We start from the raw sequence: 22,660 nt of genomic DNA on the forward strand, positions 1-22,660 counted from the left end.
CAAAAGCTTTTTATTTTTTGTGTAGTCCCAAAAGTTTAATTTTGCTTTTGTTTCCCTTGCCTTAGGAGACATATCTAAAGAAATGTTGCTAAGGCTAATGTCAAAGAGATTATTGACTGTTTTCTTTTTAGGAGTTTTATGGTTTCAGGTCAGGTCTCACATTTAGATCTTTTGTCTATTTTTTTTAATTTTTATTTATTTATGATAGTCACAGAGAGAGAGAGAGAGAGAGAGAGGCAGAGACACAGGCAGAGGGAGAAGCAGGCTCCACGCACCGGGAGACCGACGTGGGATTCGATCCCGGGTCTCCAGGATCGCGCCCTGGGCCAAAGGTAGGCGCCAAACCGCTGCGCCACCCAGGGGTCTCTCTTTTGTCTATTTTGAGTTCATTTTTGTATATAGCGTCAAACAGTGGTTTAAGAAAGTCCAGTTTCGTTCTTTTGCACGTAGCTATCCAATTTTCCCACCACCATTTATTGAAAAGACTTTTTCTTATTGTATATTCTTGCCTCCTTTGTCATAAATTAATTGACCATGTAAATGCGGGTTTATTCCTGGGATCTCTGTTCTGTTTCATTGATCTCTGTGTCTGTTTTTGTGCCAGTCCCACCCTGTTCTGACTACCTATTGCTTTGCAGTCATATATCTTGAAATCTGGGATTGGGATACCTCCAGTTCTTCTTTCTCAATTGCTTTGGCTATTCCAGGTCTTTTGTGTTCCCATACAAATTTTAGGATTGTCCTAGTTCTGTGAAAAATGCTCTTGGTATTTTGATAGGGATTGCACTGAATCTGTAAATTGCTTTAGGGAATATGGACATTTTAGCAATATTAATTCTTCCAATCTGTAAGCATGGTATGTCTTTATATTTGCTTGTGTCATCTTTAATTTATTTCATTAGTGTCTTTTAGTTTTCAGAGTATAGGTCTTTCACTGTGTTGGTTAAATTTATTCCTAAGTATCTTATCCTTTTTGATACAATCATAAACTGACTTTTAAAATGTTCTATTACTTGGGAGTACTAACTGTGGAAAGATATCAAAACAAAATTTAAAAATATGATGGATGGGCCAATGAGATTTATATTCTGAAAGGTCATCTTTTCATCTTTAACTTCTTATAATTTTAAGAAATGTTATGTAATTCTTAATACTTTGGACTCTGATCATAAATATTAAATAGCACAGGTTATGTTGTAAATATATATATTAACATATTAAAAACATTTGAAACCATCATTGGAAGAAATTGGGAACGTATTTATTAATAAAATAAATTATTTTTTATGGGTGAAATAATTCTAGCAATTCAGTTTTGAGTGCTAATAAGTATTCATTAGAATTCCTTGTCACTGAAGTATTTTCAATAATAGATTGTGCCCTATTGTAGTTAAGAACAACATGTTATGTTTTCATGAAAAAGTAGGACTTAGTTTTGGATGTTACATTACCACAAATTATTTACCCAATCATTACTCTATATAGCACTGAATACAATTATATTAAGTGAATATTTGTATAACTGTTAGTTCTCTTTCTCCTCCAATAGATTGTGTGTTCCATGAATATTGTTTTCAGTAGCCACTTGGCATAGATGTACAATCTAGAAAGCATGGTTTCTGAATTATTCTTGCAATGAATTGTCTACTGGAAGCTCTAAGAAGACAGCTTTCAGTAATTTCTCCAATGCTTATGTCCTTGGGGGTAATTAATTTATTTGTTCCTTGAGATCTTGCTCTTGCCCCTCTGTTTGATTTCTTTGGGTTCCAGCCATCTATTATTATCTAATAGCCACCAAAACAATCTTTCCCTTTCTAATAGCCTCTTTAAGAGTAGTAGACCTGGGTACAACTTTGCTGTTCTCTATCCAGACCTTCAGAGTCATGTTTTCTTCTTCCTTTCTGGTCAGCTCATTGGTGCAAGTCTCAGCTTTTCTTTTTAAGATCTCTTTCTTCCTCTAGCTTCATTAGTTTGTTGTTTTGGAAATCAGACCAAAGTATGTTTTTTAAACCATTCCACGTCTCCTTCACCTGAGGTAAATCAATTTTGTCAAGACAGAATGTTCAATGTACAGTCCTCTTAAATGGCCTTTTTAGGATTGCACTTATAAAAATTTTATAGAGTTGTGTTCCTATTTCACCTCAGGAAGGTGGAATACAAGATGATAAAGCCATCCATTCTTTTTTGTTTGTTTTGAAACAAAATCTGCCACCTTTCCCTCACAGAATCCATGAATTAGCCTCTAAAATCTAAAGCCAGGGTCAGAGGTTATTTAATTAACAAATCCAGAGTGAATTAGGACCATGTGATGGAAGATGGCTAAACCCTTTGAACAAGCCCCATACATCGGAAGTGTTGGTTTCTGTCCATGGCCCTGACGGAGTTTAAACAGCATAATAAATGGAACCTGGGGCAGCCTTTCTTCAGTATCTTTTCTCAGGCTGGCACAAATAGTCAAACCAGAAGTTCTCATCTACCTCTGGAAAGCCAAAGAATTTTAGCTGCTTTGTAGTTTCCAAGAAGCACATTTTGTTCTGCTCACCTGCAGGACTACAAAGGTTTGATCCTACCTCAGCCTCACTTGAAACGTTAGGCCAAGCTACACGAATCTCACTTGGTACAAGTCCACCAAAGCTTCAGGCCTCATGCCCTGTCTGCCCAAGAAATAATCGCTTCATGTGTATTTTCCCCCAAATATCACTCCTTAGGCTTCCTCACTATTCTTGGTTTAATGAAGTAGATGTTAGGTTTGGGAAGACTTAATAAATTATGCTTCTCCTCTTTAATTAATGTTGATATTAAGATTCTATGTCCTTCTATATGCCAGGTAGGGTGATGGTCATAATGAAAAGACATAATGTTTGATCTCAAAAAAATATACTATCTCTCTGTGGAAAAAAAGTGTAACTCTCAGTGTTTACTTAAAAGTATTAACTCTCGGTGTTAGTTAATGTCTGTAGAATGTGGGAGAAATTTGCTAACCTAGGACTTTGCCTTGCATCCGGAGCATAGGGCTGACTGTGCAGTATGTACTCAGTAAATGCCTGCTAGACAGCCAAAATGCTTCTCAACCAGAAAACATAGTACCCTGGGGGGCATTTGGAAATAATGGAGGGTATGTTAGGGTCACAGTGCCCGGGCTTAGAGGGGAGAGTTACTGCTGGCATTTATTAGGTAGAGGCCAGGGATGCCAAATGTCCTGAAATATGTGTGAGAATCCCATCAGTGAAAAATTGCCCTGCTTAAAATGTCAATTATATTGATTTCCCTTGGCTTCTCTCCTGTCTCAACCAACACACACATGCTTTCAGACCCAAGTGCTCAAGAAATAGTGTTGTTCACCTTGGTGCAAAGCAAACACTTACCTATTTAAAAAAATATAAGTGTGACCTGACGGTTCCCTAGTTCACTCCGCCCTCATGGTTGACTTATCCTTTCTACGTATGTGTATTGCTGTCCTGTCCTGGGGTATTGACATCACTCGTAAAGTGATGCGTCCCCTAGAACATAGGCTGTCAACTCTTGGAGGGCAGGGACTGTGTCTTTCTCATCTTCCTATAGCCCAGCTGTGCACCGAATAGGTGCTAAAGAAGCACAAGTGAAATAAGCCAAATTAATGAGATTTTGACATGTAGCGTAGACTTGTCTTGTAATGGAACACAATACAGAACTTCTCTGTATTTTCCAATTAGAATATTCATGAAATAGAGCAAAATAAATGATGAATATTAAGTTTGGGATTCATCCCTTTGCTCCAGATATTCAGAAAGAAATTGCTCCTTCATCTAACTCATAAAATTCTTACTTGTACTTTTTCTTTTCTTTCTTTCTTCTTTCTTTCTCTTTCTTTTCTTTCTTTCTTCTTTCTTTCTCTTTCTTTCTTTCTTTCTTTCTTTCTCTTTCTTTCTTCTTTCTTTCTTTCTTTCTTTCTTTCTTTCTTTCTTTCTTACTACAGGATTCCTCTTAGCAGGTAGGTTCAGTAGGTTAACTGTTTTCAACATCTGTTTATGTTTTACTTTGCATTGAAATGCCTAAAATGGATTGTTGTAGAGCATAAAATCCACTTTGTCTTGTATGCATTCCCTGATTGTTTTCAGCTGTAGGGAGTCAATATTGTAGCTCTGTATGCACTTTGCCAATCTGTTTGAATTTTTTAAAAGTCACAACATTTCCAATGTTATAGGATCAGTGAGTCAATTAGGTCTCTGAGATTTGCCCAAATTCAACAGTTTCTTTAATGCTCCATGGAAAGTAAATTTAGCTTCATTTGACAATACATTAGGCTCCACTGGATTTAGCCATAATTATCATTTGAAATACAGTAACTTGTAATCGGGGTGTGAAATTTAAAACATTTTATTAACACATTTTAATGAATAAATGTCAAACATCTAATTTCCTGAGGGATGGATAACCCAGCCCTCCTGTGTTTTTTTTCCCTGCTGTAGTCTCCATTGTTTCCAAAGAAGTACACTGAAAAGGCGTTAAGATTCGTTAATATATGCAGAAAGATTTCTGATGTTGTATCTATCTACCTTAAAAGGAATTTGTATTACTTTAAGATTTGTGCCTGCCACAAAATGGTAACATTGACATGTCTGAGATTGGGGGCAAAGTCATCTCACAAAAAGGACCTAGGGCCCTATTTATCTATCTTGTCTAGATGGGGAGTCGCCTGCTGTTTCATTCTGAGATAATCTCCTGTTACTGAACAGAAATATGACCCTCCCACCTTGCTCTGAAGAAAATGAGGTTTACCTTAAAAAGTTTTTTCCTGTTGCTTCTGAAGACATCTCCTCACTGGAATAAAGATTATTGTAACTTTCCTCCAGAGACTAAATTGAGCAAACTCCACACAATGTGTTGGAGAGAAATCAGGACTCATAGAGCTCTCTGAACTTGAAAGAGACATTGTTCTTCTTCTTCTTTTCTTTTGCTTTACCAGTTTCATTTTATTTTTGGAATATTTGTGGTTGGCGCAAGACATTTATTTTTCACCCCTTACTTACAGATATGGAAACATGGCTGGGACACGGTGATGGCTTTATAAGGTCACCTAGATTTTCAGTGGTGGAGACAATGTTATACAAGTTGCCTCTGAAACATTCCAATCTTCCCTCTCATATTTGAGACTTTGGCTGAACAATGCAACCCTCAAAACAGAAACACGGAAGCGATATGCTGCCTGGGTACTGGATTATCATTATTAGTCTCCTCAACAGGAAAAATATTTGTCGGTATTTAGTCTCTGTATTGAGCATCCATTCTGGGATGTGTGAATATTAAACTTGGCGTGGGGGTGCTATCTGGTGCTGCTGTTGTGTTGATTTTCAAAGGAGAAAATGTCAGCATAGTTGGCTTGCAGACCCATGTGTTCTGGTGTGAACTGAGTAATTTCATTTTGAGAGAGCTCATGAGTTCTTTGAACTTTGAATGCTTCAATTAAATACCAGAAAATGGGATGAGAAGACTTACTGAAAACCAGATGCTTGTTCTTCATGCCTCTTGGAACATTAAAAACAAACATCACAACAAAAGACATTTGGGTTTGGCATAATTCACTCATGGATGATTTTGGAGGCATTTCGCTTGTTGCTAGAGTAGAAGCTAATATTTGGAGAATTAACAGATGTCTGGTTTGAGTGTATCTAAATCACTGATCTCTTATTCAGTAAATCTACTTTTAATTCATACAGGGAATACTTCCACAGTTTATTGAGAACAGAGAGGAAAACATCTAGTGTCGGCAGATTTACTTCTTAAACATGGGGTAACAGTTGGCTTGTTTTTGCTCAATGGATAGACAGTGAGAGTGGGTTGGATAAGCTCTTCCTTTAATACTGAAAAAACAATTCAGATCACATTTCGGAGAGATGGTGTACAGGACAATGTTCCGACCTAAATATCTAACAGCAATTGAAGACTTGGTATCTGATTTTTTTTCAGGACTGTGAGTATATTAACACATGACAGTGTAGCATCCCCAGAGTTAGGGCACCTGCGTGCCTCAGTGGTTAAGTGTCTGCCTTTGGCTCGGCTCATGATCCCAGGGTCCTGAGATCAAGCCTTGCATTGGGCTCCCTGCTTCATGGGGAACCTGCTTCTCCCTCTCCCTCTGCCATTCTCCACCTCCCCATCCTCCCCAGCTTGTGCTCCCTGGATCTATCTGTCACATAAATAAATAAAGTCTTAAAAAAAGAAAAAACTAATATCCCCAGAGTTTAGAGGGAGCTTCTGTGTCTTGCTCAGGCCGCACCAGTCAGAGGGACTTTGTGATCCTTGCAGGCTGCTCTCTGCCCCACTGAAGCAGCAGAGTCCAGGATTCATCTGCACTTCTTCAGCTTCTTGTTTGGAGAACTAAGGTGCTAAGTTAGTCTCAAACCAACACATAGTTTGGGTTGGGGATGAATTTTTCTTTGGAATTGTTTTTAACATTGTAAGCAAATCTTTTTCAGTAGGACAGATGGTTATTGAATTGTGCCATAATTTTGCATAAAACCCCATCCACTAAAATGTGCAGTGTCATTTTGGTTTAAGAATGTTTTGATATTTGACTTGTGCATATCATAAACTTCAAAGTGATACATAGAATTTTACCAAACCTACCAGATTGACATTAGGAGTCAGGATACCCTTTAGGCAGTGATATTTGTACATGGCTAAAATTCACAGACTGTTGACTAACCGTCCTTTGTTAACTAGGGCTATATGATGTCATAATTGTTTTGAAGAAAATAGCTATTTTGATATTTAAGAAAATCCATAGTATATAGCATCACATTATGAAGGTGGAATTAACCTTCACGTTTCAAAATACTGTTAATCTGAAAGTGTACATATTACCTCAAGTTTATGTGATCTTTGGTTGCAATTTAAACATCCTATTTGAAATAAAAATAATCAATGTGTCTCTACATCTGATGCTGTTACACTTATAAGAAGTAGCGAGATGACATTAATCTCTTTATAGACAGTATCTTTGGATGAATATTTCCACTTTCAGAACTATCGTAGGCCAAGGATAGCATATATTTAGCAAAACCTTGGAACGGTCAGGGAAGGGAACAGTGTTTTTGTTGTTGTCGTAAATTAGGTTTTTCATGTATTAAATATCAATTTTAACCTCCTTTCTATTCTCATTTTTCACTGTTGAAATGATGTTGCTTACACTACACTACACTAAGCAGAATAACATCCACGTCTTTGAAAACTGATCACGAGGGCCAAGACCTGCATTCTCGGGGGATATTCTACACCATAGAAACTGTAGAAGATTTCACATTTTTCAGAATTCCAAAACATTCTCTGGCAATATTTTATAAATTTAATTCTTGACAGTTAACTTATTTTCTTATGATTTTTTTCCATGTCTCTGAAAGATGGAGAAAAGAAAACGTTTGTATTTAAGGATTCCGGGTAAAGTTTTGCTAGATAATTAATTCAAGATTTTAAAGGTAATTTTGAAATTTGAGCTTCAGAAAGGAATTGAAAAATGCCATGGATGGGCCACTTCTAAAATATATCTCTTATTGTCCAACTACCATGAAGTAGTAATCCTCCATTATCCCATATCTGGCCTGGGAGAAGGTGCAGAAGCATGGAGACTTAGGAAAAGGCCTATTTCTTAACCCCAAAGGGGCAGCTGTCCTGAGGAATGGGTGGTTTTGAACCTCTTATGATGCAGGCCATGGGATCTGGTCCTTCATCAGGTTTGGGGCATCAGGATTCAGTTCTGCATGACTCAGTGGGTAAAAGCTTAGTCTATCTTCACAGGAACAGAGCTGGAGAGTAGATAATGTGTTTAGGAAGTTCTGAAAGTCATAGAACTAAGCAAAATCAAAAAATTATGAGACCTCTAGTCTTTCTCCTGAGCTTCAGGAAAAGGAATGAAATGACTGAGTGTTGCTTTGGATTCTGCCTTTTTTGTCAATTACCTTGAAATATTTTTATGAAATAATTTATAAAGAACCTCACACTCCTCGTCTGTAAATAGGTATGTTAATAGCAACCCCCTAGAAGAGCTGTGTTGGGAATTAAGAGCTATTTTGTATGCAAAACACAGAAGTGCCTATCCCACAGGAAGTGCTCAATGGATTTTTTGCTGTACTGTTATTATTTCCATTATTATTATGACTGTCGTAATTATTTCATCATGGAGCAGCATTTTGGTCCTTGTGTTTCTAAGATTCTTCTGACAGCATGGGGGGGACACATTTAGGAGAGTTTATGGATTCATTATTTTTTTTTTTAATTTATGATAGTCACAGAGAGAGAGAGAGAGAGGCAGAGACACAGGCAGAGGGAGAAGCAGGCTCCATGCACTGGGAGCCCGACGTAGGATTCGATCCCGGGTCTCCAGGATCGCGCCCTGGGCCAAAGGCAGACGCCAAACCGCTGCGCCACCCAGGGATCCCCTGGATTCATTATTTTTTTAAAGATTTATTTATTTATTTGAGAGAGATAAAGAGCCAGAGAGCACATGAGCATGAGTGGAAGAGGGGCTGGGGTTGGGGGAGAGAGAGAGAATCCCAAGCAGACTCCTCACTGAGCACAGAGCTCCACACGGGACTCCATCCCAGGACTTGGAGATCATGACCTGAGCCAAAATCAAGAGTCAGATGGTCAACTGACTGAGCCACCCAGGCGCCCTGATTCATTATTTTAATACTTTTATGGAGTGCCTAGTAACATCCAGGCCTTTTTTTTGAGTTCTAGGGCTACAATGGTGGGCAAACGCCAACATGGACCCTGACTTCATGGAGTCTACAGTGTAGCTGGAATAACCAATGAAATCTAATAATCACAAACATACATGCAACTGGGATTAAGAGCAGAAAGATGAGAACCAACCATGGGGCGTGAGTTGATGAAGGAAGAGAATCTTGAGTGACACAAGCTGGTGGAGAGCTGAAGGGAGGCTTTCCTAGGCAGAGAATGCTTGTGAGGATCTGGAATAGAGGCCGAAGGTGGCAGAAGCATAGAGGAAGAGGCTGGGAGGGGTATGCAGTGAGCCAAGCCTAGGCAGAGCAGACCTAGAAGGGTCTCCAGATCCTGCTACTGAAAAGCAGCATCTGCATCACCTGGGAGCCAGTAAGGAATGCGGAGTTTCAGGCTCTACCCAAGACCTACTGGCTCAGCCTCTCCCACATGTTTCACATGTACATTGATGTCTAAGAAACATTGTCTTCTATGTCATATTAAGGAAGGTTCTGGAGGGTTTTAAGCAGGACCACAATGTGGAGATTGGAAGGGGACAAGTGAGGATGTGGGGAAACCAGGCAGGAGTTGCTGAAGTCAGTAGAGAACTTGGGGTTTCTGGTGGGATTGCAAGATGACCTCATTCGATGATTGCCTGCATTTTAACTAAACTTAATTTTTATTGCTTGGTCCCTATGAACTCCTGATGAAGACCTTTTGGCTACTACCCTGTATTTAGAAATTTTTAATTGAAAATTGAAAAGATATAATTTACTAAGTTGTACATTTTTTCCTTGGGAGTTTATCCTTGTTGAAGACCTATAAAAGGCACCAAGCATCTGAATAACAGGAGATAATCCACTGAGTTGCTGTTTTCCTGGCCAAAGGCAAGCAAACTTGACAGTTATAATATTTATCATAAAAATACTTTTAATGGTTTCTATCTCCCTCCCATCAAAAGTAAGTATATTAAAAATCCCAAACATTTCTTGGGAAATTATTTTTTTTAGTATCTTCACATAATATCCAGACTGGTGTTTGTTTTTTGGTTTTAAGATTTTATTTATTTATTCATGAGAGACACACAGAGAGAGGCAGAAACATATGCAGAGGGAGAAGCAGGTTCCCCATGGGGAACCCAATATGGGACATGATCCCAGAACCCCAGGACCATGCCCTGAGCTGAAGGCAGATGCTCAACTACTGAGCCACCCAGGTGTCCCTCTTCAGAAATTTTTTTGAGCATTGTGAGTCATTTATTCAATAGAGAAAGCATATATTTATTGTGATCCTATTATGTACTAGGCACTGGTTAGTTGCCTGGGGTACAAAATAATATTCTGGGCACATGATGTAGCAATTTGTTGAATGAATTGAACATGGAGCTTTACCTCCTGAAATTGTAGTTTAGTAATTTTAGTACATACGTACATGATAATGATGCAAAGTAAAAAGTGATAAATATATAGGTCAGTTGAAATTGTTTCAATTGCAAGTGATAGAATATTAAGATTAACAGTGATTTATCAAGAATTTATTCCTTTCTCATGTGAATATAGTCTGGAAAACAAGCAGTTCAGGGCTGATAGATTCACAAATCCATCAGGGATGTGGGTCCCTTCTTTCTTGCTATGTAAACACCTTCGGAATATAATTTTTAGCTCAGAGTCTTAAATAGTCGCTTGAGGGGCACCTAGGTGGCTCAGTCAGTTGAGTGTCTGTCTCTTGACTTTGGCCCAGGTCATGATCTCAGGGTTGTGAGATCAAGTCCCTCCTGGAGCCCCCTGCTCAGTGGAAGGTCTACTGGACGATTCTCTCTCCACTGCCCTTCCCCTGCTTGGGCACACTCTCTTTCTCTCTCTCAAATAAATAAACCTTTAAAAAAATAAAAGGAAGATTTAAAAAAATGGTTGCTTGAGCTCCAGCCATTACACTCATATTCCTTCCAGCAGGAAAGAGGAAGGACACTATTCCCCTCTTTGAAGACACTTCCTGGAAGTCACATTTACCACTTCTAGATTCATCTCACAAACAAGAACTCAGCCATGTGGTCTCGTATAGATGCAAGAGAGGCTGGGAGATGTTTTTACTCGAAGATGCCATGAAATATTGGCCCAATCAAATTTTAGGATTCTTTTTCTAACATCAAAGGAAAAGAATGGATGCTAGCAGCCAATCGGTCTCTGCCACTGACCAGAAACTCAGGTGAGGCAGAGGGAGATTACTTGTATCTAGAAGACCAAGGGAGGCTTTCTGAATGGGGTTAAAAATGAATGACTTCTCTAAGAATTCAGGCTTAGACAGGTAGACATTGGAAAATAGTCTAGAGCCCGATTTCCAAACTGAACTGAGGCCCCCAAAACACTGCAGTGACACACTGAGGCTCTGCTAGTTATTTTCCATTTTTTGAGGGGAATCCAGTGATACTCAACATTTGTTGGTTACCAAATGAAATAATAGCTTGAGGTAGTTTACAATGTCAGCATTAGATAGTACTGTGCTGTATTCCTTTTGATGTTGTCCTATCTTCATAAAACCGGGTTCTTGGTGGTTCTGTGTAAAAAGTTGAATGGTGGCGATTTCCAATCGGATTCCAAGATTTGAGGTATTGTGCACTGCCCAACAGACACACACATTACATTAGTAGGTGTCATTACTTAGGAATGGAGTGAAAATTTTATTTATTTCAAGTTATGTGTTGTATTTTTTTAAATGCCTACTAAATTTTTAGGATACAGACACTGATAAAGTAGTTGGACTTACTACGTGGAATTGTTAGGCATTTCTTTTGGTTTAGGCCACCGGAAAAAATTACCTGGTCACATAGTGTCCTGAACCAAGAATGTCTGGGAATCTCTGATTTAGGTGGCTAATAAAATTACAAAGCCACTTTGTTTTCTGTTCTTAACAAATATTGTATTTTTAAAAAATTTATCTGTAATAAAATTCACAAAATTTACTTCTTAAATTACAAAATTTTCTAGCTGACTTCAAAGCTCAAAATAGGAATTGTGAGTGGAATTGCACTAATAGTCCTAGTAAAGGCTGATTTTATTCATTTTAGTATATTTTTCCTGAAAGGGAAATATTTTCACTTTTTTACCAAATACATTTTCAATTTCATGATTTAGGAATAGACTTTGTAAGATATATACAATTTACAAAGAAGTAGTAATTTGCATAATGATGCACTGAGCAATTTTTGTTTAGGCAATTTAATTCATTTATTTATTCCACAGGTATTAATCTACTTCTGATTGTGTTCAGATGCTACGCTAGATGCTGGGTGTACACTGATGAGAAAAGGGAAGTATTTTCATTTAAAGAGAGAGTCGCAGCTGAGTTAATATTATTTATGCTATGATGACAAAAGCAGGTCTCTCTCTGTTCTAAAGCAGTTTTTGCCATTCGCAGCTGTGGAAGTCTTCCCAAGACTGGACTATGTGTTAATAAAGTCAAATGCTGGAGGAAAGTAGAACAGGATAAAGGTTAATGTACCTGAGATCTCAGGTCTGGTCTCTTTGACTTTTGAAATTGTAATAAAATGAACTTGAAATTCCATACACCCCTGTGCAAGTCCAAAGCCCTCCCCAGATCTCTACCAGGTCACTGGGTACATGCTTCTCATGATCATCTCTAGTTCCAGACTCGGAACCTCTTGAATTAGTTCACTTTGGGGATCATTTTTCATGTTTCCTTTTCTCATTATCCAGTGATATACAGCCTCTTTCTCACTGGGGCTAGAATGTGGAGAACAAATTAAGGAGTACAAGACTGGATAGAGGTAAGGTGTTCCACGTGAGACATGATGGTAGTTTTTACTAGAATGTAGGATCTATGAGGCTAGAGATTTTCACTCTACATAATGATATATCCCAAGTGTCCAAACAATACCTGACACACAATAAGTGCTCAATTACCTTTCCATGAGATAGGGAACTCTGGAAAAATACCAGATAGGGGGACGAAGATTATTTTTTTGATTGCAGACTTGTTAGGTTTGATGTGTTTTAATAACATCCACTGAGGAGATGTCAAATGGCCAATTGGATACAAGACTTTGGAGCTCAGGGGAAAGATCTACTCTTGCTGTTTTAAAGATGTAAGTCATGTGTGTGGGGCTGGCAATTGATACTATTTTTGTGGGTGACATGGCCTGGAGAGTGTGAATGTGAGAGAAGACCTTACAGAAAGAGAAAGAATGACCGGACAGGGAGGAGAAAGACAAGCCAAAGGAAGAAACTGCTTGAAGCAGATGGAAGTGGCTGACTGAGAACTTGATCTCTCAGATGATACTGGGATGTCATTACAATGATGGTTGAAAAATGTCTTTTGGATATGGCAACTTGGAGGTCATTGGCGACCACACCAAAAACTCTTTTGGTGCAGTGACAAAAGAGGGTACCAAATTATACAAGAGTAAACAGCAGGTGAGGAAATTTGGATATTAAATATTAGCAACTCCTAGGGCATGTTGGATAAGAAAGAAGGAAGGAGAGCTACAACAGTGGCTGAAGTGTGATATAGGCTTGAGGATAGCCAAAAATAAAAAAAAATAAAAATAAATTACTGAAGAGACCTAAACATGGTTAAAAGTTGATGGCAGTGGGGGAGAGAGAGAAAGAGAGAGATCTGATATATGCTTTAATGGAGAACTAAGATGTAAAATTCCTGAAAAGGGAGAAGGAGATGGAGTCTGTCACACAAGTGGGAGGAGTAGTCTTAAATATGAGGAGCTTTAAATAGCTTCTATTCTTGAACAGTAAAGAAAGGTTTTATAAATGATCACGTGTGTGGGTTTAGATTCAGGTAGATGGGGCAATTCTCATTTGATAGTTGTTATTCTCTCTGTAAAATGGGAATTGGGGCAGGTCCTCTTCTGAGAGTGATGGCATAGTGGGAGAAGATAGCTTGAGGAGAATGGAGAAGGCTTTACGTCAGCAACCCAATAGTCCTGTTGGGTGACTTTCTGCAGCCACACCCAACTGTCCAGGTGTAGACACACAGAGAGAAGATTACTGGCTTCATCTGCTGTTGGCTTTTACATGAGAGGGGAAGAAAATCCAGAGGGGTAAGCGGGTTCAGAGTATTAACAAGAGAATTGTTTCATTTATGGTCCAAAGATTCTAAGGAAGGTATGCAAGGAAATGAAAAAGGGAGAGAACTGATAGGTTGGGAGATGGTGGAGGCACCCATGGACCACAGATCCCCAGAGAGTCAGGGGAGGGCTGTGGTGAAAATGGTTGAAACGACAAGCTGGGAGGGGATCATGATAGAGGTAAAAATGTGGAAGGCGAGGGATGAGAAGGTGTCCCAAATGGAACGAAATTGACTCAAGAAAATATCCTAGATAGATTGTATCCGTACAGGTGTTATAAACCAACATGCCCCTGTTTTTAAAATAAATGTAGTTCTCAAGATATAAGAAGTGAGGTTTTACCAACAGGATTAGTAAAACACAAGAAGTACATATCAGAAGCATGGCAGGTCAATCAATCAGAGGCCTTCTTCCCTGCCTGCACCATGGAATGCTGTGCCTGGGCTTGGCTTACAGTTTCGAGCCTGTGGAGGGTAGATTCTGGAAGAGGGTGGCATCTGGAGAGAGGGCTGTGGTGTCCACTGAAATGAAGCTTAGGAATTTCCCCAGCAGTTTACCTCACTGGGCATTATTCACTCTACAGTAGAGTCTAAGAGTTCCATTATATCCAGAGGAAAGCCAAGGGCCTCTGAATAATGCACCACGAACAGCTGTCGTCCTAAGTGGCCATGAGCGCAAGAGGAAAGTTAGGGAATTGACCAAAGTGCTGACTTTCTTTGAAGTATTTCTTTCTCCTCACCCCTGGATAAGAGCAAACTATTTCCTGGACACTAGAGAACATATTTGCACCAATCATGAATAATAGGGTTTCTGAAAATCGAGTACTTGTTGATATATACTGACAGGAGATTTCAGAAGGAGCCTCTAGGACTTCCTCCGCTGACTCCTCACTTCTATATCCTAAGTGGGATGTGTTTGGCTACAGGATTCCAGGCAGCGCTGAGGCCATCGTGAATTTGCCACCTAAGAAGATGATCCTTAAAATCTCCTGTGTCCATCTTAACCAAGAAACCCTTTCCACTGTGGTGGAAGCCAAAGAAAGTTCACACCTCGTTAGCTCTCTGGTTGTATTTTACCACTCTTTTAAGCTATAACATGGCTTTTGGGGGATACTTTTCTCAGAATTATGTCTGCTTCAAGTGCTGGTTTCTCTACAATGTTTTACCTGATTCTCCAGTAAGAAATTGTATGCCTGTCCTTTGAATTCCTACAGCACTAGGTGTAAGTCTTATGGTGCTTATCGTTTGCTACCTTGACATATAATTATACTATTTATGGACATATCTCTCCTACAAGACTGTGAATTTGAGAGGGACAGTCGGGCTGAAATTATTGTTACATCCCTCACTAGGCATATTATAATAGTAGGTGTTCAATAACTAAGTGTTGAGTAAATGAAGTAAGTACGTGGGTTCTACTACTGTCTCTGTTGGGCTAGCGCCCCACACTTGTCTATCTCCAAGCCTGAAAGGGCACCCCCCCCACCAATTCTAGTGTTGACATCAATGCACTATTGCAGATCTCATGTTAAGTTGTGTCAGTGTGTTGGTTTGCAAACTTGGGAGTTTCTTTGGGTCAAATCTGAAACTGGCCTCCATGTACAGAGGGCAAGGAGATACTGAAGAGTCAGACCCCTTCAGACTGGTAGATGGCAGGTTTACTAAGTAAACCAGTGCCATGGTTACTAGGAGGCTTGTCTTGGGCAGACAAGATGAGTGGTTTTCCAGACCTGCCAGCCCGGATCATGGAAGTTTATATAGAATCCTTATCTGGGTTCAGTCATGTGTAACGTCCAGATGGTCGCCACAGCACGTTGCTCTCTCAAGGCTGCATTCTTGAAGATGCTCTGGCTGTGGAGACAGAGGTGCATTTCAAGGACAGGGCAGGGGGAGGGGGTGAGGAGCCTCTGATTGTCTGGTTCCAGCTCACGGGTCAACGGGTGGCCACATCGTTTTCATGTCCCCCTGTAACACAGTGCCGAGTCTTCTTGCAGGTCAAACTGAGCGATCTCACTTTGGTGGGTGGATTAAACCAGGTGCGGAGGGAATGGGTCAGTAAAGACATTCATCTGGGCCATCAAGCCATTTTCAAGCTACCATCATACGTTCTTTCAAATAATATGTCTCAGTGGGTATTCTTAAAATTACCGAGGGTATCATACATCATGGTGTATGTAGTGGACACTGCTTGCAACATGTGTAAGTGGACGAGAATTGATTCTGATGTGGGAGGAATAAGGCAGAAATGGAGTATCCCATATGCCTTGCGATTCAGAAGAACCTATCAAAGTTGCCTTTTTATCCATGGGAAACTATCAAGCACTTGTTATAAATGCTGTAAATGGTCAAGTACAGGACCGTTCTGTTAGAACAACTGCTTGGTTCTGATGAGGCTCTGACTCAAAGACCATTCCTTTCTCAAGAGTAGATACCATTTAGGGGAAACACCAACAAAACCTGATAATGCATGGCATGGGGGGATGATGGAGACGTGGAGAATCTTGGGGTTATTGGAGTAGTAGAGTGTCCGCCAGCACAAATGTGGACATTAGGAGAAGAACTAGTTTGAAGGCAGGGATGGGGAGAGAACTAGTTTGGTTTGGGTCATGTTGAGAAGAGATGCTGCTAAGTGCTAGGTGTTGGAAATGTATGATCTGACTTGAAAGGAAGTTCGGGACTCAAGAGAAATTTGGGAACTATGATGCAGAGGTCACAGTTCAAGCTCTGAAACAGTCGCAGGAGAAAATGCAAGGAGAGTCAGAAGTCTAAGAGAAAACCATGAGAAATACCTTCATATGTGACTGGAAGAGCTGCTCATAGTGTGGGGCTCAGATCTCTTAATTCCATCTCAGACCCTGTCGAAAAAGTCACTGCCCTAAGCTAGCCGTTTGTAACACAGACATCCTTTCTGGCAAGAGGCTGACCAGAAATTAAAGTATTTAATTTAAATTTAAATTAGCAAAACTTGAAGTATCGGAAAATAAGAACTTTATTTGAACCCTCACAATTGCATCTCGTCATCCTCTCACAGATGTATCAGCTACGTTGGCAGCATGGACGGTGGAAGGTATCCTGAGGGGCTGTCAGTGTGTAACTGGTCAACAAGACAGGCTCTTTTTCAGTGTTCAACTTGCCACTAAATGCATGGTCAATGATAGTCAACCTGGCTGAATTAGAAATGGCTGAAAACTAGTTTTATCCAGATTCATGCAGATTTGGGTTAGGACTGATGAAATCTGGGTAATGTCCTGTCTACAGCTCCTCATCAATTTGTTATCACTGTACGAGGCAGTCTTGGCTTTTAGCTCTGGGCCAAGGTGAGACCTTGCCATGGTAATTTGTAGCCCTTTGGAATAATATTAAATTGGCAAATATATTTTTAAAAAATCAAGGTGGAAGGGCCGCTGGATGATTCAGCGGGTTAAGCCTGTCTGTCTTCCGCTCAGGTCATGATCCCAGGGTTCTGGGATCTAGCCCCATTCCCTGGTTGGCGGGGTGTCTCTCCCTCTGCCCCACTTCCCCACTTGTGTCCTCTTTCACTCGTTCAACTCTCTTTCTCTCTGTGTTAAATACATTTAAAAACTGTATTTTTAAATACATTTTAAAATACATTTAAAAAGTCAAGATAAAATAAAAAGGTTTTATTTTATTTAATAAATAAATTAAAAAGTTCACATACTCCTGAAAAAATGTTTCAGAAATAGATGATTTTTCTCTGCCCTGAGTGTGGTTGTACAGTTATTCGTTCATTTAGTAGCATGATTTAGTGACTAAGTTCGTTTTCATGCCCTAGAGTACACGCACTAGGATCTCTTGGGAATGCTGCTGCTCCGAATGGACAGCTGTACTCGAAAATTTCATACTGTGTACCGCGTTGCTTAAAAACCATGCTTAAAACCATGTTTCATATTCCTCTTTTACTTTAGGTCTTGGTTGCTGTCGACAATAACATGGGTGATGGTTGCTCTCAGAAGCTGGCAACTGCTAATATTCTCCGCTTCCTATTGCTGGTCTTGATTCCATGTATCTGTGCGCTCATTGTCCTGCTGGTGATCCTGCTTTCCTTTGTTGGTGAGTGAAAAAAAATGAAGTCAAAATTCAAATGAGAAAAACAGTGATTTCTGTGTAGTCCTTATTTAGCCTAAGGTGTCAACTTGATGAGAGAGTTCTCTCTTGGCTACCTTATGCAAATCTGAAGTTTCAGCCACCATAATCACTCTGCTAGTTATTCCTATTAATATAAACTAATGAAGTAGCTAATTCAATGCATTTAAGGTGTGATTACCAGGTACCAGGCCCTTTGAAAGTCCCTGAGAATGTAGGGATGGCTAAATTAGCCTGACTTAGGAACTCATGGTCGAGAGGAAACAATGATTATTACACAAGGCAACACATGGTGATGGTGGAGGCAGCTGCAAGGTACTTTGGGGAAGTCACAGAAGGCTTCACAAGGCATTAGCATTTTAACCTTTGGAATAATTCATTGAAATTCAGAAGGAAGGCTGTGGTGCGTGGATTTGCAGAGAAAACAGCAAGTGCCAAAGTATAACCCCGTGATAGATGGAGATGGACTCAGGATTTGGGGTGGAATTTTGGCAGTGGGAGGAAATGCAGCCGGACTGATGGATAAAATCCAAATGACACAGGATTTTCCATGTTGTCCTAAGGAGATTGGGCTTCAGAATCTCCATTATTGGCTTTCAAACTCTATTGCATGGAACCTCCTCCAGGGAGGAGGTTCAAGGTTTTCCATAAATGTTTGTTTTGAGTTTCAATTTTAAAAAATAAATCTTAAACACATACTCAAGCTAAATATTACATACCAAGTTTTAACCAAGTGGAGACCAGCAGCCAAATAATTTGTGCTGATAGATTAAATGATTTGTATTTGGATCTTGCTATCTTTTTAAGTAAACAATATGTTAAATTTAAAAGATGAGCTATTGGGGAGGGGAAATCCAAAATATTATCTTTGGTAGCTACCTATTGCTATGAATTAGGGTTTCTTTTTTGATCACATGCAGTCAAATGAAATGGAGAAATAAATAAGCAAAATGATTCTGATCAAATTGCTTACCAACAATTTTGAATTTTTGTATTTTGCCAAAACTACCTACTATTCTCTCAATGTTTGGCTTTTAATAAGTCACACATTCATGACTTACAGAGTAAATTAATCCTAATGAAATGCAGCTTGTTTCTATTTGTTGATATTAGGACCTTATATGATATTAATTTGAAAATCATATTTATCTGCTACAAAAATGCTTGAAAACCACTACTTTGAGTGGTAGTTCACCACTGGAGGATCTTTCCAACCAGGGAGAAACCTGATCATATTTGCATTTGCGAACGACAGTAGACCTAGACACATGGCAGAGGATTGGAGGCAGAAAGGGAGGAAGCTTTTTGAGGCTCTGGCTGTGGCCTAAATAAGAGATGATAAGGGCTTGAATTCAGGCATTAAATCAACAGAAATCAAGACTGATTGGATTTTGGGGAGAAGGAGAATAAGGGTCAATGCTGAGTGCTGGATTTTTGGCTTAGGAAGTCAGGGTGATTTTTGGTGCCATCAGTTAATGTAGGAAGTAAAGGTGGAGGAGCATGATGCAGGTAGATGGAGGCAGGAAGGAAGTGTAGTGTGGACACGTCACCTTAGAGATTCTTCTGGGACTAACGAAATACAGTGACATCATAGTTCGAGTGCATTTATCTTGAGCAAATTCAACAGCGTGGGCAGGACCAAGAAATGAATGTAGGAATATATGAACATGTTGCTTTTCTAAGGGAATTTCAAGGGAAATTGTGACTTCATATGATTTTTGGCTTATTTGCTTGCTTTAGAGCCTAACCCCCACCCCACTGTTACTGATCTGAAGCTAGAAGTGTCCAGAAGGGAAGCTGAGAAGGGAGTCCTGGCTACAGTTAGGAAGGTGGGAGTCTCACTGGCAGTCGAAGCAGTAGAAGCAGATGAACTGTACTGATTAAAAGCCCAGGGGAGGAGCCCTGGGCACTTAAGGGGAAGATAGAGAAAGAGGAGGAAGTGAGAGATACAGGAAGAATGGTCAGACAAGAAGGAAAAAAACCCGAAAAGTGTCTGGGTTTCACAGACACTAAGAGAGGAGAGACACTTCAGAGGCCAGAGGGTGATAAGTAAGTAGAAGATAGAGAGGGGAGCCTGGGGGGGCTCAGTCGGGTAAGTGTCTACCTTTGTGATCCCAGGCTCCTGGGATGAGCCCAGAATGGGGTTCCTTGTTCAGCGGGGAGCCTGCCTCTCCCTCCCCCTCTGCCCCCACCCATGCTCTCTCTCTCTCTCAAATACATAATTAAAATCTTAAAAAAAAAGGGAGAGAGAAAAAGTGACTCAGTCCAGAGACTTCAGGTTTGTTTGTTTTAAATATTTTTTAAGATTTTATTTATTTATTCATGAGAGACACAGAGAAACACAAGCAGGCTCCATGCAGGGAGCCTGATGTGGGACTTGATCCTGGGCCTCCAGGATCATGCCCTGGGCTGAAGGGGGCACTAAACCACTGAGCCACACCAGCTGCCCTCCAATTTGAATTTTAAAGCCAAACAAGACTCCCCCCCCACCCCCCCAGAGCTGGCCTGCTTTTGTTTCCTTTCCAGGGCCTTCAAGTACTTCTTCTGTGTTTTGCCTAGATTTATAGTCGTTATCTCTGGGGGCTAGAGACAGAGGTGGAGGCTCAGTCCACCACTGTCGCTTCGAAGTCTGATTCTGCTAATATGTATTCAGAGGCTCAAGCCCATTGAAGATTCTTTCCTTGCATTCTTGGGGTCGAATGCTCATACGGGTGTTAAAAACATCTTTAAGTACCTCAGTGCTTAGAGGCCTCTGCACAGAGGAGAAATGCTATTAGGACAGTGCTTTATTTGGGTTAAATTTGTTTATTTTTTAGATTCTAATTTTTTATAGCTTTATTGAAATATAATTCACATACCTGCTTAAAGCGTATAATGGGATAATTTTTAGTATAGTCACAGGTAAGTGAAACCATCACTACAATCAGTTTTGTCACATTTGTATCACTTTAAGAAGAAACTGTATTTTTTACTGTCAATCTTTTATCTCTCCATCCTCTAGCTGCCCCTGCCCTAAGCCACCACTGATCTATGTTCTGTCTCTATAGGTTTCCCAATACTGGATATTTCATATGACTGTATGTGTTTTCTGTAACTGGCTTTTTTTCACTTGGCATAATATTTTTAAGGTTCATCCATCTTGTATTATGTATGAGAACTTCATTCCTCCTTATGGCCAAATAATATTCCATTGTATGGATTTACCATATTTGTCCATTTACCAATTTTAGTTGTTTCCATCTTTTAGCTATTATGAATAATGGTGTTGCTCTGAAAGTTCTCGTACAAGTATGTTTCCATTTCTCTTTGGTTAATTCCTAGGAGTAGATTTCTTTTTTTTCGCTGTATATGGGATTAGGAAGTGTACCATTTATATCCACTTCTAAGTGCCACTTTGGCTTATATTTAGGTGACCTTTAGAAAGTGGGGGTTTCCTGGACATATTCTTCAAAAGCATTCTTTTCATAGATTCTGCACCAGACGATGTATGGATATATTAAGTAATATCTGTTCAAGTAGACATTTGCTATTTTATAACTGAGATGTTTGTTGCTATAATGAGCAATAAAACCGTTTTATATTTGTGTTTTTAAAAAAAACCTCATTAAATTCTGCTTACTTTTTAAAATGTTCTGGTTGGTTTGAGTGTATAACTCCATGCTCTTTCAAAGTTTTATAGTTATTTATGGGCCCATTAGATTGCTATGGAATGCTGGGATGACAATTTTGCATAAATAACAGGAGCTGTAGTTTCAAAAGACAAAGATAATAGTGAGAGGGTGATTGTTTAGGAAAAGATAATAAAAGCTTTCCGCTAACACAGATGCACTATGTGTCTCTAATTTTGTCTCTTTGGGTTTCTCTCATGCACGTAGTCAGGTGGCAAAGAAATTCTTGAAGATAAGAGAGTTGGGCTTTCCTGAATAATTATTACAGCAGCGGGATACAGAAGAGAACAGTAGCAAACTGTTTCTCTCCTCAACCCCCAAAATCAAAGTTGGAGCTACAAAGGTTTAGTTTAGTTCAGTGTTTCTAAAATCAGGAGGTAGTCTGAACTGTCTGTATGTTTCCAAAGATCTGAACTCTAAAATAGATTTTAGTCTTTAAAAAAATGAAAGTCCAGGATCAGATGGATTCCAAGGTGGATTTTGCCAAATATTTAAAGAGGAGTTAATACATATTTTCCTCAAATTATTCCAAAAAAATACAAGAGGGGTGAGAGCTTACAAAGACATCCTATGTGGCCAGGATTACCCTGATACCGAAACCAGACAAAGACAACACACATACACAAACTATAAGCCGATATCCCTGACAAACACAGTTGAAAAATCCTTAACAAAATAATAAATCATTCAACAATACATTAAAAGGATTATCAAGCGGGATTTATTCTGGGGATACAAGGAGGATTTAATATTTGTAAATCAATCAGCATAATTAACCACATCAACAAAATGAAGAATAAAAATCATGTAATCTTCTTGGTAGATGCAGAAAAGCATTTAACAAAATTCAACACCCTGTTCATGATAAATACTCTCAACAGAGTAGATATAGAGGGAGCACACCTCAGCAAAATAAAGGCCATATATAGGAAACCCACAGCTAACATCATACTCAATAGTGAAAAAGTGAGAGCTTTTCCTGTAAGATTAGGAGCAAGACAAGAATGTCCCCTCTCACTACTTTTATTCGACATAGTATTGGAAGTCCTAGCCACAGTAATCAGAAAAGCTAAAGAAATAAGAGGCACCCATAT

General features: G+C 39.4%; 1 protein-coding gene across 3 annotated transcripts in view; it reads left to right on the forward strand.

Moving 5' to 3' along the window:
* The window catches only part of CORIN (corin, serine peptidase), a 219,866-nt gene that overhangs the window by 13,980 nt on the left and 183,226 nt on the right, over window positions 1-22,660 (forward strand). For all 3 annotated transcript variants that reach the window (XM_055339217.1, XM_055339225.1, XM_055339232.1), the window contains exon 2: window positions 17,721-17,865. In XM_055339217.1, the coding sequence (XP_055195192.1) occupies window positions 17,721-17,865 (145 nt within the window). The remainder of the gene's footprint in view (window positions 1-17,720; window positions 17,866-22,660) is intronic.

The sequence above is a fragment of the Nyctereutes procyonoides genome, unplaced genomic scaffold, assembly GCF_905146905.1.
Source record: "Nyctereutes procyonoides isolate TBG_1078 unplaced genomic scaffold, NYPRO_anot_genome, whole genome shotgun sequence".
NCBI classification, from domain to species: Eukaryota; Metazoa; Chordata; class Mammalia; order Carnivora; family Canidae; genus Nyctereutes; species Nyctereutes procyonoides.